At 39.5% G+C, this 15,525-nt stretch overlaps 1 protein-coding gene across 3 annotated transcripts; it reads right to left on the reverse strand.

Annotated features, from left to right (window-relative positions):
* Positions 1-807: 807 nt before the first annotated feature.
* Positions 808-14,502, reverse strand: LOC126383710 (probable ATP-dependent RNA helicase ddx6). 3 transcript variants are annotated; one of them, XM_050034333.1, is made up of 13 exons: positions 14,338-14,502; positions 11,405-12,524; positions 11,210-11,314; positions 9,583-9,712; positions 9,156-9,302; positions 8,422-8,516; positions 8,166-8,288; positions 7,583-7,711; positions 7,173-7,289; positions 6,293-6,356; positions 6,111-6,212; positions 5,265-5,484; positions 808-5,161 (listed from the first exon to the last, which is right to left on the reverse strand). In XM_050034333.1, the coding sequence occupies exons 2-12, from the start codon at positions 11,645-11,647 to the stop codon at positions 5,270-5,272; spliced, it is 1,470 nt and encodes a 489-aa protein (XP_049890290.1). In that variant the 5' UTR covers positions 11,648-12,524; positions 14,338-14,502; the 3' UTR covers positions 808-5,161; positions 5,265-5,269. The 3 variants fall into 3 exon arrangements, with proteins under 3 accessions (XP_049890290.1, XP_049890289.1, XP_049890288.1); XM_050034332.1 differs by having other exon boundaries at positions 808-5,164; XM_050034331.1 differs by having other exon boundaries at positions 808-5,169.
* Between the last annotated feature and the right edge of the window lie 1,023 nt (positions 14,503-15,525).

Here is a 15,525-nt window from a genome sequence, read left to right on the forward strand (position 1 = left end):
CGAATGCAGAGGGGCGGGACGTTTGATTCTGAGCTTAGCGATTGGCGGAGAGCTTCGACATCGTAGAAGTAAAACGTTATGAAGGAATACCGTCAAGGTCAACAACAGCCTGAGGGTCTGTAGATAAAGTCCTAACGTTCCTAAAATACAGTTTGTTTATTTTTAGCTTACACACAACAGCGCCTCCATCTTTATTCAGCCACAGTTAAACGCAGCAGCTGCGTTCAGGGTCCACAGAGCCCTCATGTTTTCACTGTACAGTCTAATGAGGGACTAGTGTGCACACCTGTGGTACAATGTAAAAATAGCATGAGAAGAAAGCCAATGACAGTCAACTGCCAACAAGAATATAACACACGTGTTGAATATTCCTAAATAACATTATGTTTATTAACAGTAAATTATGCTAAATTTTCAGATTAGAAAACAACTGACAGCAAAACCTTTTGGCTCTGGTGCAGACCTAGTATCCCAGCTTTGAGCATTTGCCAGACACTTAAATTTAATGCTTCTAAATACCTTTTCAAAACCTATTTCAGGACCAATTTATGGTCAAATCATCCTTGTTTTATTCAAGCATTGCAGGCAAGCAGTGTGCATGTGGTCCCGTGCAGAGGTAGGTTTTATGTGTGGTTGTTAGAGTGAGTTAGCTTAATCTACATTTTGCCAACAGTGAAGTGCAAGTGTACAGTCAAAAGACAATATTAGGATCAGTGGTAGATTTCAAGATTTCTTACGACTTACAGACCACATCATGTATTTGAATCAAGTGTCAAAGTAATGAAACAGAGGACAACACCAGGCAACTTAAATTTCAGTTCAATTTATTGAATTTTAACCCCTGCATGTATTTCCACGTTACAACAGTAGAGGACAGAGTGATCGGCACAAGCCGGTCACAAACCTTGTGCCTCTTCAATGCATTTTTTAAGGAAAACAAAACAATGCAAGAATTATATTTTTCTGGTACCACCTGATCGTTACTGTGTTTTATTCTAATGGTTTGACAAAGGAAATCATGGGACAGCGAGGGAAGGAAAATAAACAGACATCCAAAAAACATGGAGTCTGGTTTTAGGTTATTACAATTAAAGTCCAAAATGATGCAACTCACTTGAACATGGGGCTGACAATTGTTTTGGGAGAAGCAGGGCCACCACGGTACCAATCAGTACAGATAAGACTCAACTCAAAGGAGAAAAAAAAGTGACGACCGGGGTATTTTTTGAAAAGAAAACAGAGTTTAAGTATGAGGAATCGACTGAAACAACATTTTTGTGAGCCAAGTAGAATCACTGTTTCACCTCTCCTTCCTGTCCGTGTTGTTGTAGAGAAAATACTGCAATTGCAACTTTATCCTCAGCTACATTAAAACAAAAAATTTGAGAGCCAATTCCTCTGATTTCTATCCACGCTGCAGGGGAAATACTGCTGTGACTTCAGCTTACTGCAACAATTCTGCTGAGTTCGTCATTATGTTTGGCTGAAACGGCCTGAAGCGTGGGTGAGTCTACATTAGTGCAGCAAATTAAGAGCTCCAATTCAATTCAGCTATGCACAGTAGAGATATTAGGGGTAGATCAGCCATTAATACTAGTTTTAAGTCAAGGTATTGCTTTTCTTTTTCTTTTTTAAATTTCCACCAATTTAGAATTTGCAGAATCCCCAAATTTTGCATCCAACTCCTCACCTGTTTCAAATCTTTTTTTCTTTTTTTTAACAGTTACCCTTTTCAAAGTTTGACAAATATCCCACCCACCCCTGTCAACACTCCTGACTCAACAGGCCAGAGTGCGCACACACACAGAGACAGACGAAGACGTCTCAACAACACCAGATGACAGAATCGACATTCATAACTGCATTCAGCATGACCTCCGTTGTGATCACTGATGCAAACGTTTACTATGGTTTATTACAACTTAGGGCTCAGTTTTGTAGCTCCAGTCATCAGTTGTATTGTGTGTAATAAAACTGTTATCATAACTAATAAGCTACGGCTGGAGCTACAAATAACTGAAGGCGTAACAGAGTCAATTCCAGGCAAAAAAATTTAGATAACGTCGAATAACCAATAGCCAGGTGGTGATTTTTTAATGTCGCCTCTTTAAAAATAACATGAATGTGACAAATTCCACATCTCTCCCCACTTGATTTTGATAGGCTCAGCTATAAATATATTATCTTTGCTGCTATTTCGGTCACAAAGGAGTTCATGGAATGACTGTCAGGGACGTGATCAGGGACATAAAACATCAAAAAAGAACCAAAAAATAAAAAAAAAAAAAAAAAATGAACATCTGTCATTATAAATGAGATTTATGCCACAAACTTGAGCTTCTGAAGGAAGAGGGAGATGGAAAATGAAACAAAAAAACAAACATCACATCCCTGACATCATCCATACTGATATTTAAGACATCGTACACCCCCAACAAAACACATGACGAGTCTGCACATGAAAACACAGAGAAAAAACAAACAAACATAAATTATGCTTACATGCAGCCTCAAACTGTCGACAAAAGTTTTATTCTTATTCCAAATTACCAGTTTTATACACCAGTAACCAAACTGGCTCCAAACTATCTGATTTTCTGGTTAACTTGAAGCTGCATGTAAACATAATGATTGTTAACAAACTCAGCCTGTCACAGCTTCACACACACACACACACCCCCACACACACCTTTTCTCACTCACTCAAAACACACACACACCCACACACACACCATTCAAACAGTCGCCTGCACATCACTCTTTATCTCTCACACTCACACACCTACATGTCTCTCTCTTACACACACTCATACGACATTCTCCTTTTTTGGTTTTGCTTCAATGTAAATCCTGAAAATCTATTTCAAGGAAAAAAAAGGAACAAAAATATTCAACCTCCTCCGACCTCATGAAGCAAAGTATTTTCTTATTTTTTTTCTTCGTATAATTGTAAACGACTAGTGTAAACAATGAATCACTTACAATTTTGTTTCCTCAAAATGATTCATAACACCTCGTATAAAGATTGCCCTAGTGGAAAAAGGATCGAGTTGCTGAGAACAAATCATAGCACTCTGATCATCCGTTACGCGCACACATGGAGCAGGTTCGAGAAGATCACGGTGCTTCGACACTTTCCAGAAACTCTCTCTTGTATAACTTAATACTCTCTCTGGCACTTAAAGAAAACAAGGTCTTTTGTGTACTTTTGAGGGGAAAAACAACTTTAAATCAAAGCTTTTGTATTTGCTTTAAGTACCAGAGAGAAGGAAAGATTCCAGATGCCCAGAGAGCATCTGATAAACACTTGGCTTCTGCAAACCCACCCAAAAAAACCTCAAGTTCCCCAGTGCTAAAGCCTCACAGTCCCCTCCCTCCCCTCTTTGCTTTAAGCAACATCAAAAATAAATCTTAAAAGCAAAAATACTTTCTTTTTTATGTCTTTTTTTTTATCGTTAGTGATGCTCTGTTAAGGGAGGACAAAAACAAAGAAGTCACAGCTGCCTGTTCAGAAATGCTACAATTTTGCTTTCAAACACAGAGCCCACTCCTCACATTGTTATCATTAGGAAACAAAGCTGTGCTGGGGAAAACAAAAAAAGATATCGCTGCTGCTGCTGCTGTGGAAAGACTTTTCTGATTTTAGTCATAGTTCAATTGAAGATCAATGTAGTCCTTTACAGACTGAGCAGGTTTCATCACGTGGTGGTCCATGAAACCATCTCATATCCAGTATATAGTTTCATAAAAATAAAGCCCAAAGGAGTTTGTCATGCAACAGCAGCAATATAAATGTCAACTATGAGAGGTTGGCGTTCAACCACTGGGCTTGAGAGTATTCACATTGGCAACTAATACATTCACCCACTTCAATTTTGTCATGAAGGGGCTTAAAAAGAAAGTTTTACATAAGGATTTGCAAAAACGCACCTGTTATTGAATCCACCTTGCATTTCCACACTGTTAAACTGAATGTGAAAAACTCGGGGGGAAATGATAGAAACTATTGTTTTGCACCAACGTCCACAAATTCAGTGTTATCCTTGGACCTGCTGATTGTGTATCAGCTAGGTAACGGCAAATGTTGCTATCAAAACTGTTGTGAACCAGCCTCTGATGCATTAGTCCTGTGCTGCAGCAGCATGCAGGGGAGGAAACCAGTTTGTCATCTACCAGCCTCAGCGGCCAATGGGTTTACAGTATTCACCAGCCCAATATGATTATTTATGTATAAGAACCTCCAGACATAAGCTGTCCGTGGGCAAACGCCCCAGCAACAGCCATAATGTAACAGCATGAGGCTGCTGTTCATCTATCATGCTGTTTGTGTGGTTGCAGGCTTACATCCATGAATCAGTACGGGGGCTTGTGTCTTTAGCCGTCTCCTCGTATTAATTCTGCTCATGTATTATTCACGGTGAAGAGGGAAAAACAGTCACGCAGTATTTAAATAAAGCTGCCCTTTTTATTGCAACGTTCACATTAAAAATAAACGTTCACATTCAGGATGGTTTTTAAGGAGCCGTGTTTCAACACACCTCTCAGCAGGACAGAGAGAGTGCGTGTGTTGTCTTTTTCCCTTGCATAACGGATGTTTAAATAAAGTCGGGTTACTACTAAATTCATTGATTTGTGCTCGTACTCTGCTGCATGACAGAAGACAGCAGGCTATGAATGGATGAGTGCACATGGGAGTAAGTAAGGCACTTAAGTGACGACAACAGTGTAAGTGGACAGAATGATGGCTGGTGTAAGTGCACCATTGTAACATTAAAAAGAGACCAACCTCACTGCCGAAGATGAAAACGGTCTCCAAGAACACTGGTTCACAACAGCTTTGATACTCATTTGCACTGCGGCTTCAGTTTCGACAGGAAGTGCTGTCTATCTGAGATACATTTTAGGAAAATCACGCTGAGCTCATACGCAGGATGCACGGTCCATTCTGAGTTTGGTGCAAAACAATATCGTTTCTCAATTAATTAAAAAAAAAAAAAAAAGAATGAGGCAGCTCTCTTTGTGGGGGGGAAAAAAAAAAAAAAAAAAAAAGGGCCTTTACATCCATTTGACAGGCTCTGAAAATAAGTGAGAAATGTGAAACTAAAGAGGTTCCTGAAGCCTGTGTGCAAGCGCTGATGTCTGTGCAAAAGCCCGGTGTGTCCTGCTGTCCTGGCGGAGACATAAAACTCAGATTAGAAGATGGATCTCACATTTTTAATGCAGTAAAACCAAAAAAATAAAAAAAATATTTCAAAGCATCTCACCTGTTTTAGGTGCTGTCCTGTTGGCGTCCTGGTTTCTCCTCAATCTCCTCCACGTCACAGTCAGCACTGGACGAGTGGAACTCGGCCACGTAGAGGCTCTTGTCGATGCTGCTGGGAATGGGCTTGATGTCGGTCACCAGCTGGTCTTCGATGGCCTTCAGGTTGAAGCGGTCCTCTGATGTGATCAGGTTGATGGCCAAACCCAAGTGACCAAACCTCCCTGAGAGTGAGAGAACATGTCAAGAGGGCTACTATGTTAGTGATAATGTAGTTTTTACATAATGAGGGAGGGGTTATGTTGCGGATGGCTCCAGTGCGCCATTGAACCATGAGTTTTGGCCCACTCAAAAAATGTTTAACGGCCTCAGTCTTCTCACATTATTTCAGCAGGTATTTTCTAACATGTATAACGTGAGGAGACTTTACCCGGACTTAAATCTAAGAATTCACTGTGACGTCTTCTACCCATCATATTTCTTTTATCTATTCTTAAACAAGACTGGCTTTGCAGTGTTAGTCCAAATAATAGTAGAATGAAAGCCATTTCGGATGTCCTGTAAGGTTGCCAAAAGATTACCACAGTGAAGAACAAACAGGGCAGATGGAACGGAACGTATGTCATCGCACAGGAAGAACAGGTAAACACAAACACATTACTTAATGCATCTCTTTGAACAACAAACATTGAATTACTAGAAGCTACAGATTCTTGGTGCGTTTGTACTGTAATGTTCATCATGACTTTGCTTTTCTCTTCTAAATGCTGTTTTCAACCCACTTCCCATAAATGTGACAGTGAAGCTTTAAGATAATGCAGCAATGCACATTAAGGAGAACACAGTGTACCTGATCTTCCAATACGATGGAGGTAAGTCTCAGCATTCTTGGGGAAGTCGAAGTTGATGACTACATTGACAGCCTGGATGTCAATACCTCTGGTGAAGAGATCTATATTGAAGACAACAGAAAATTTGAGTATCACATCAGATAACTAACTAAAGATGTGTGAGTATTTAACAGACACTCACCAGTGCAGACCAGGTTTCTGCACAGTCCATTTCTGAAGTCGTGGAACACACGGTTTCTGTATTCCTGAAAACAAACAAGACGAAAAGCTAAAAACACAACCAACACATTCAAAGGTACAGTAAAGATTTTTGGACACTTTGCCTTCAGTACTCAGCTTACAGAATGACAGCTAACAGAGAGAGGGTGGACTAAATACAACCAAGACCCCTAAACCGTTCAGCTATCAGGACGCCCCGGAAATGAATATAATTCTTATCAGCTCAAATCATATTTAAAACACAGGATTCTTACAGTTTAAGAAAGGTTAGATGTAAGACTGTTTTAGACTTTTTAAAGCCAGGATGAAATTTGCCCAAATGTTGTGCCTGGTGGAGGACGAGGGAGGAGGAGACCAAGGAAACACTTGGCCTTTGCTGACAAATTTTCTTGGCAATTGTGTGTCTCTCATTCAGCATGTGGGATCCCACTGCCTTTATTTCCGTCATGCTGAGTTTAAAAAACATTTTGCATGAAATACACTGAGCCTTACATATATTGCCTCGTACCGGTTACAGCTATTCCATGAAATCTTGGTAAAATGTCAGTTTTCATTGAATTTTCATTTGCACTAGTCCATGTCATACAATTATGCAAGAGGTATTAAAAAAAAATAGATGCTTTTACAATACAACACCAGAAAAACAGAATTCATTAAATCCTCCTTCCGAAGCCTAAGATTTTGAGTTAAGACATTTTAATACCAGCCTAATTTTTGGATTATTGAATTCAATGCCTTTTAAGACTATTTAAGGAGCTGTGAAAATAATCATGCAGCGTTTGAAAATATTAAAAAACACACATCCAAAGGCAACATTTCTCTCAGCGGTCACTTGTCCTCACCTGCATCATCTTGGCATGGATGTAGAAGCAGGAGTAGCCCAGCTGAGTGATCTTCTTGGCCAAGAGCTCCACCCTCTGAGTGGAGTTACAGAAGATAATCGACTGGTTGATCTGAAGCTGTGACGGAGAGAGAGGAAAAAAAGAATATGTTACGGATCACTACATCAACCTTGTGTCCAGTGGTTATTAAAGATGTTCTAAGATTAACAAATTCCTACCCTTGGATGCTACCATAGTTACTTTAACAAACTAGATTTTTCCAACAACTAAAAATGCAAAGTTGTACCATGTGACCACTCAGGCCAGTTATATTTATTATATAGTATCAACACATGGACGAGAAGAAGTGCTTTTCTGCAAGGCTGGCAGTTTAAAATGCATGGACGGTGAATATGGAGGGAGTCAGTTACCCTGGAGAACAGTGTGTTGAGGCAGTGGACTTTCTGCCTTTCCGTGACGTAGGCGTAGTATTGAGTAATGCCCTTCAGAGTGAGCTCCTCCATCAGGTTTATCTCATAGGGTTTCTGAAGGTGCTTGGCCTACAGCAAGGACACATGGAGAATAAATAGATTAGAGTGTGCAATTAAAAGCTCAGACAGCAAGTAGACGGCAAAGTTTTGATAAATATTCTAGCATTAAAGACTTCATTCAATTCAATTTGGTCAGTTTATTTTTTTCAATGTACTGCAGGAGTTTAATATCGGCTCTGCTTAACTGAAATCAGAAGTATTTACGTAGTTCTTAAAAAATATCCATCAGCATAACTCCAAAGAACATTGTAAAAGACTTCTACAGAATCTAAAAAATCAAATCCTGTGACTGTCGGCTGAAATGCCTCAGACGAGGACAGCCCTGGAAAACTAAACAGACAACACAAACACAGATCTGGGCACCGTGTGAGAACAGCTTGGTCTGCAGTGTGAACCAAGCGGTGCCAAATGGCCTCGAGCCATCGGGCTGGCTGAGTGGTGCAGCAATTAGCCGACTACTCACCATGAACTTCTGCACGCTGATGGGGAAGGTTGCAGAGTAGAGCAGGATCTGCCTGTTCTTGGCCAGGAAGCTGATGATATCTTCGATGAGCACCACAAAATCCTGAGACAGCAGCTTATCCGCCTGAGAGGAAGCAGACACAATTTAACACGGAGAAGGCAAAGCTGCAGAATGAAATAGCATGATGCATTTGAAAACACATCCTACTGATTATGAGCAGATTTATTATCATTGTTATAGTTTTATTCATGTTTACCTCATCCATCACCATCATCTGGACCCTATCCACTTTTGCCACTCCTTTCTTTATCAAGTCCAGGATTCTACCAGGCGTGGCGATGACCACATGCACTGATGTGGAAAAAAGGAGAGAAAACGTGAAACATTAGTGTACCATTAACCTCATTAAAGTGCACTGTTAAAAAGTATCAGAAAGGTGCATTTATTAAACACAAGCTGACTTCAACAACATGCAGACTCACAATTATGTCAGTCGACTCAGATGAAGCCATTTAATACACATTTTCAATGATCTCTCCCCCCCCCCCCCCAAAATAAAAAGTTTAAAAGTTTGACCGGGGCTCAGCAGGTTCAGCATAACAGCGGCATTCATGCAATATAGTAAACAAGCTGACTGCGCTCAGATCGGGAACGTACAACATTATTTTTCTTACACTAGACATCAAACAAAAGCCCGAGACTGTGTCGTATTAAGTATCTGTGGGCTGTAAATTCCCTGCTTTCAAGCAGCAGAGAGAGAATAACATTATCTTAGAGCCTTATGGTGGAAATGTTCTCACACACAGCACACTGACTGGCAAAAAAAGGGGGTATCTGAGGGATCTCTGACAATTCTAATCTCTGATTTCCAAGGTGCAGCCCTGATTTATTTCTGATATTTGTCAGCATGACACTGTGTGTGCAGTAGGTAGTCGCCCTTTTTGGACAAAATGCCATGAAGTAGGTCAGTGAGATACTGAGGCTTCTTACCGGTCTCATCCAGACGCATGATGTCATCTCGCAGGTTGGTGCCCCCGGTGGTGGCCATGACTTTGACTCCCCCCAGGTGTTTGCTGATCTGGATGGAGATCTGGCTCACCTGCAGGGCCAGCTCACGGGTGGGCACCATGACAAGTGCTAGGGCATGAAAATGTACAGATTACAATGTTGGTGGATGGTTAAAGACTTCACAGAGACAACTACTAGGCTAAACAGATTTAAGGCAGGACAATATTAGGAGGGACACTGTTACGGTACATATTAGTTTAGATTCGGAGACAAGAAAGGAAGCATGAGAGAAGAAAAATGAGCATGATGACCAAGAGGCAGAAGTGAGGTTGCTGGTAAAGGATAGAGGACGAGAGAGTAAAGCTTCCATTGGAAAGGTAGCTGTATGAAGCTGCAGGCAGTGTCTCACCCTGTATGTGGTCCTTTTTCAGGTCTATTCTCTCCAGCAGTGGGATGAGATAGGCTCCACTCTTTCCTGTTCCATTCTTGGCCCGAGCCAGAATATCCCGTCCAGACAGGGCGATGGGAATGCTCTCCTCCTGCAAGGAAACAAAAATAATATATTAAGTCTCATTGTGTGACTGCACTGTGGTATCATACTTAATCGTAATGTTGCGACAAATTTCTCATCCACGTAATGGTTTTTGCACTCGACCACTGACCAGGGTTATCCCTGCTTATCTAACTCCAAGTGGGCCATATTTGTTTTATTGAATTGGTCGACAATTCCAACAAGACGCAAAGGCTTTTTTTTTTAAAAAAACAAAACAAAACACACTTTTAGTAGCAACTGCTTTCAAAAGCAGAAATTCCTGTTTCGTCTATTTAACTAATCCAAACTGGACATTATTATAGTATACATACTTTATTTGTTTATATTTTGAATAAATAAATACACATATTGTTGTACTGTTCTACAGTCTGTCTGATCACAGCATGTGTCTCCCAAATATGTTGCACATGCAGCAGCATTGATGCGGTTACTGTAGTTACTGCAGCAGCAAAAGGCATATTTGCCTCTATTAGTAGTATCAAAACATTTCTAATTATGTCCCTGTGGCCCGAGAAATAAACAATTATCTGTCCCATAAGAAAGTTAACGGCATTCTTTTAACAGGTTTACTATACAGGATTGTCGTTACTGTTTGTCAACAAACTCACTCATGAAAGTGAAAGTAAAAGCCAACTGGAGGTACATGCCCAGTCATGTCCCGAACACAGAGAACAAGAGTCTGCAGATTAATACACCACCACACACTTCTGGTGGGTCATAAGTGATGAGGAAGAGGAATTTCTTCTGTATGGGTCTATACACTGTTTTTAAAGGAAAATCCTGCATAGTATATCTTTGATAACACTAGGCCTCAGACAGAAGAGGAAAGAGACATTATAGAGGCATAATAGGTTATTTTTTATATCTTTAGACTAGGACAGTAACTCAGTGTGGGGAAGTTTAAAACACGGTCATAATTTCAACGGTCTAACACCTTCTTAACAAACTAGCCAGCCAGATGAGACAGTTGAGGAGAAAGTGAGGGTCAGTCTAAGACTCCAATTACAAAATTAACTGAAATACTGAGAAATAACCTAATGAGTAGAAATAAACTTAATTCTGTTGGTGCTCTTTTTCATATTTGACAGTCAGCACAGGACACACAGTGCAAATGACACTGAACCAGCATGGCCAAAAATACAGAGCTGGTTCATCAACACAGCTGATGGGATGTCGTGTTTACTCTCCAGAAAACACAAATCCATGCATAACATTTAAGTAGTCACTGTAAAAGGTGCACGCACAAATTGTGTGCGCAGTGCATGCCACGCATGTTTTGCAGCCTTTGCCATCTTTGTCTCAAATAGTCCAGGGAACACCCTGCTGACACTGTGTTGTAGCTCCACCTTTTCAATAAAAAGGCTGAGGGTGCTTCACATGTGTGACTCTGAAAACGTTAATGTATTGAATGCTATTAAGCACTACACTTGAATGGAGTTAAAGTAAGCCAAAAAGCNACACACACATAAAAGAAAAGGCCTACCTGGATAGGGGAAGGTTTCTCCCAACCCATTTCAAAGATGCCCATCAGGAGTTCTCTTTTGAGACAGTAATCTTCAAATTCATTCCCCTTAGTGGATGTCACATCCTACAGTGGACACAGAATGGTTAGGATGACAGCAGAGAGCTGGTTTAAGATACAGTAAGATGAGAGAAACCATCAATAAGTTGGACTCACTGAGGTTTTGACCCTGTTGTCTTTGGGAGGGAGCTTTAGGCTCTTTTTCCAGTCATCTCCAAACTTGATGCCTCCTCCGTCCTGAGCGGCACCACCTGCTATCTGGGGTGCACCCAAAGCCTTTCCTTGAGTTGTGGGTGCTGGCTGGACTGAAGCTGGTTTGGTCTGTCCTCTGAGCTGCCCGTTCTGCTTGTTCAGTCCCATGACGACAGGGCCAACGTTTTCTGTTCTGGCAGTTGCCATTTTTCCTGTTTTCCTTGCTTAAGTTTTTTTTTTCTGCAAAGTATTAGATTTTTGCCTCTTAGGTTTTCTTTTTAAAAATTCTCTTCAAAAGTAAAAAAGTTTAATAAAGCATTAACAAACAATATTCTCTATTCTTTAAGTCCAAAGCTTTTACAACAAGAGTCAATCCGTAGTATTTACATATACACATGTACGTGCAGTTCGGTCCCCTTCAACAACAGAGTGACTGACGTACAAAAACAACAACAACAAAAAAACACGTCTTTACACAAGAGCTCTTCAAAATGAAGAGAAATTTGCATTCATATGCATGAATATACTTGCCCACAATATAGAAAAATTATATGTGAACAAGTATCAAAGCGGTTCAAGTCCTGAAATAGAACAACTAAGGCAATCTGAACTTGGGGAACAGCCTCTTCAATATAATCTTAGTTCAACGCTTAAACTTATGTTTCTAAATTGAACAATATTTCCTCTTTCCACTTTGAGTCCACAGAGTTGCTCAATATCCCTGTCCTTGAAAAAAAAGGATGTCCAACTTTGTACAAGTTTTTCCCCAAAATCATATAGTCTGTAATGCTCTTCGTTTATTTCCACTGTGTGGATAAATGTTGCTCCACTGTGTGAAAAACAAAACAAAACAAAAAAAAAAAAACTGGATCCTGAATTCACAAGTACAAGGGGTTATCTAGTCCAAAGCCAAAAAGCTTTAAACCCCTTTTGAGTCCTCAGTGTGCGTTTCCTCTCTCCTCCAGGTGTTCAACCTTCTCTTTCCTGAAACAACAGGTCTTCAGGTCGGTGTGTGAAGTGTGCGAGTGTGGCCGTGATCAACCCGCTGCCTCCTCAAAGTCAGCCAACAACTCAGACTTGTAACCTAAAAAACAAAAAATCCAGCCAAAAGGTTTTAAAACAAACCGTGAACTGTTGATTAATCACGTAGGCAATCAACACAAAATTGACTTCAATCTGGAACCCTGTTAAAGCAATTCATTTAATAAAAAGTTCCAAAAATCTTTTCATTCTGTCTCGTAAAATGCAAAGATTTATAGCGCCTTCTCAGTTTTATATTACGAATCAAATACTAAGATCCTGGAGTTGTTAATCAGACCAAAAGTGGGGCTCAAACTACCAATTTTCATTATCAGCTGATCTACATTTAATGTCTCTTATCAATTTGGTCTTTAAAAAAAAAAGTCAGGAAATTGAGGGGTTAATTTCCTACACCCAGATGCCTGATTTGTCTGGCCAACAGTCAATTCTACTATAGTTAAGACACACCTTAAATGGTTACTTAACTACTACAATAGGTGCAAATAATTATGATGAGTCTGTGACTGTCTAAAAATATGTAATATGACACCTCAACACATGTTGAATATATGAGTTGTGAACTGTTGCACAAAGGGAGATGTTCCTTTCTCAGATTGATTAATATAAATTATTTTCGACACCTGTAAAGATAAAAACCATACACACAGTAAAGGAGAGTTTTATATTTTTTTGTATATATACTTTGTGTATTACTCTGCACTTCTGATTTGTTGCTAAACTGCATTTTACTATCTCAGCACCTGTACTCCAGCAAAAGAAAAGTGGTATATTATCGAGGTGGTCTGAAAAATTAAACAATTTTGTGTGGCAGAAATGTTTCTCTCCTTAGCTATGATGTTACTAACCTTGCAAACCCCTGTAATATTATTTTTTTAGTTGCAAAACCAATTTCAATATGTCTATTTTTGTCTCTGGGTGCTTGTCATTGCTGACATGTTACAAACTAAACAAGTATTGATGATGAGATATCAAGCAATAATGAAAACAAAAGTAAGTTGCAACTTTGACAACAAACAAAACCTCGCTAGCCCTCACAACAGTGACAGGCTTTAACAGCTAGCCTAATTAGCTAAATGGTTTGGTTTGAGATTGCACAGGTGAACCTGCCAGGTGGAAATCTTCTGAGGCCGATTAGCGAAGCCCAAACTGCCTGGACTTAAAATAAAACTGACCTACAGTTAAGACTCTAAATCTGCCCGAAACAAATGTAATAACTACAGAACATACATTGTGATAAACTCTAAGTCGGTTAAAGTCGCTGATGACTATGCTAACTCTGAGTTTATTTACTTCAGCTACAATCTGACGGCTCGTACTTCAACCGCTCGGGTTTCCATTCACTTCCACTTCAAATTAATGACGTTATTATATTTCCAAACCTTTTCTACACATCGGTTAACATTTATTAACTTTAAAATACTCAAACCATCTGTGTGGCCATGTTAGGTCGAACTCATCTTCCTTCATAAGTCAATAAGCTAACAGCGCTAACGTTACCTTACTGCGTCTCGGGGGAAACAACATTTGAGCTACTGAGTTAAAGCTAAGCCAGTGTTAGCTCTAAGCTAACTAACCGCTGAGCCGCTTCGACACACGCAGACTTTTAACGAGATTTTAATTACGAAATATGACAATGTATGTGTACAGTGTATCTACTACAATATTACACGTCGTTAACGTTGCGTTCTTTGTATTTCCATCGTTAACGCGATGTGACACAATTAGCATACTCGTTAGCCTCGAGGCTAATTTAGCACAAATAACTCCACTCGCTAACGTTAGCTATGTGCTAGCCAGCTCACAACTCGGATTTTTTTTAAAGGAAAATGGACGCTTCCGTGCCAACGCAAACCTACCTTAGTTTCTCTGGTAAGTTGCAAGGTGTACACGATGTGCGGTTGATCAACTACTTCCTTTGTAATTCGCTTTAGTAACAGATTTTTCTTGAAATAAATCGCCTCTATTGTGTTTCTTCTTCCTTTAAATCAACATGGTCGCCTTCTTCTTCGTCTTCTCTTCCTCGGCGTCTCCCTCCTGTTTATTACATGTGACACTCCACGACGCTACTGCCACCTGCTGTCACACATGGATACTGCGTGGATTATTTTAGTACATTTAAAGAGAATTTTATATTTTCATGACAATTGTTTCCGAAAGTGGTTGAAACTGTGCTCATAAATACTACTCAGGTAAAAGCACTGCAGTGATAGTTTATTTATAAAGTAGGACAGTAGGACAGTGGCTTACAAAACAACACTTTAGGATATTAAATGTACCAAAGTGCAAAGATGTCATTTTAGGGACGGGAACCTAAACCTTGTGAATATGTAAAAAATAAATCCTTAAATCATTGTGATCTTTAAAAAATTATACAAGTGTATTTAGAGGACCTGGATCCTTATATCCAGAAACCACGTATGATTTATTTATTTGCTGTCTGTTTGTCAAATTCATGCGAAACGGCTTTAGATTTATGGATGTAATCTGTTTTATGAATCCACGCAATTGTTCCATTCGTTTCTGTTCATCCATCCGTTTCTTAACACTTTTTATCATTGCGTAATCCATCATGGTAAGCATTAAGTCTGCATTCACTTTGTTGTTGTGAGGTGATGCTGTTAAAGTGAATGAATTACATAACTAATACAAGGCCAGTTTCAAGAGTGTGCTAATAGATTCCCATACCATACAGAAAGAATTAGAACAATAGGTGTCTGGAACAGTAGGGAACAAATGAGATTTCTATAATATAAAATAATGTTCGCTTTGATGTAAAGTATATATGATTTGTTGTAAATTGGCTAAACATGCAAAACCTGGTAAGGCTGCTTAAAGGAGACAGAAAAGAGGTTAGTTTTGTTGTAAACTGGTGTGACCTCAAAGTAATGAGCTTTATGTTATCATTTTTATTATAACTTTTTAAAACTTTAACCAGGGTAGTTCAATGCTTTCCTCTTGAGGAACTCCCGCTACACACACTGTTATAGTAAAAGACTGATATAAAAAAATCCAAAGACAGATTATAGTTGTTACTCATGATAATA

Source organism: Epinephelus moara, chromosome 22 (assembly GCF_006386435.1).
Source record: "Epinephelus moara isolate mb chromosome 22, YSFRI_EMoa_1.0, whole genome shotgun sequence".
NCBI lineage: Eukaryota > Metazoa > Chordata > Actinopteri > Perciformes > Serranidae > Epinephelus > Epinephelus moara.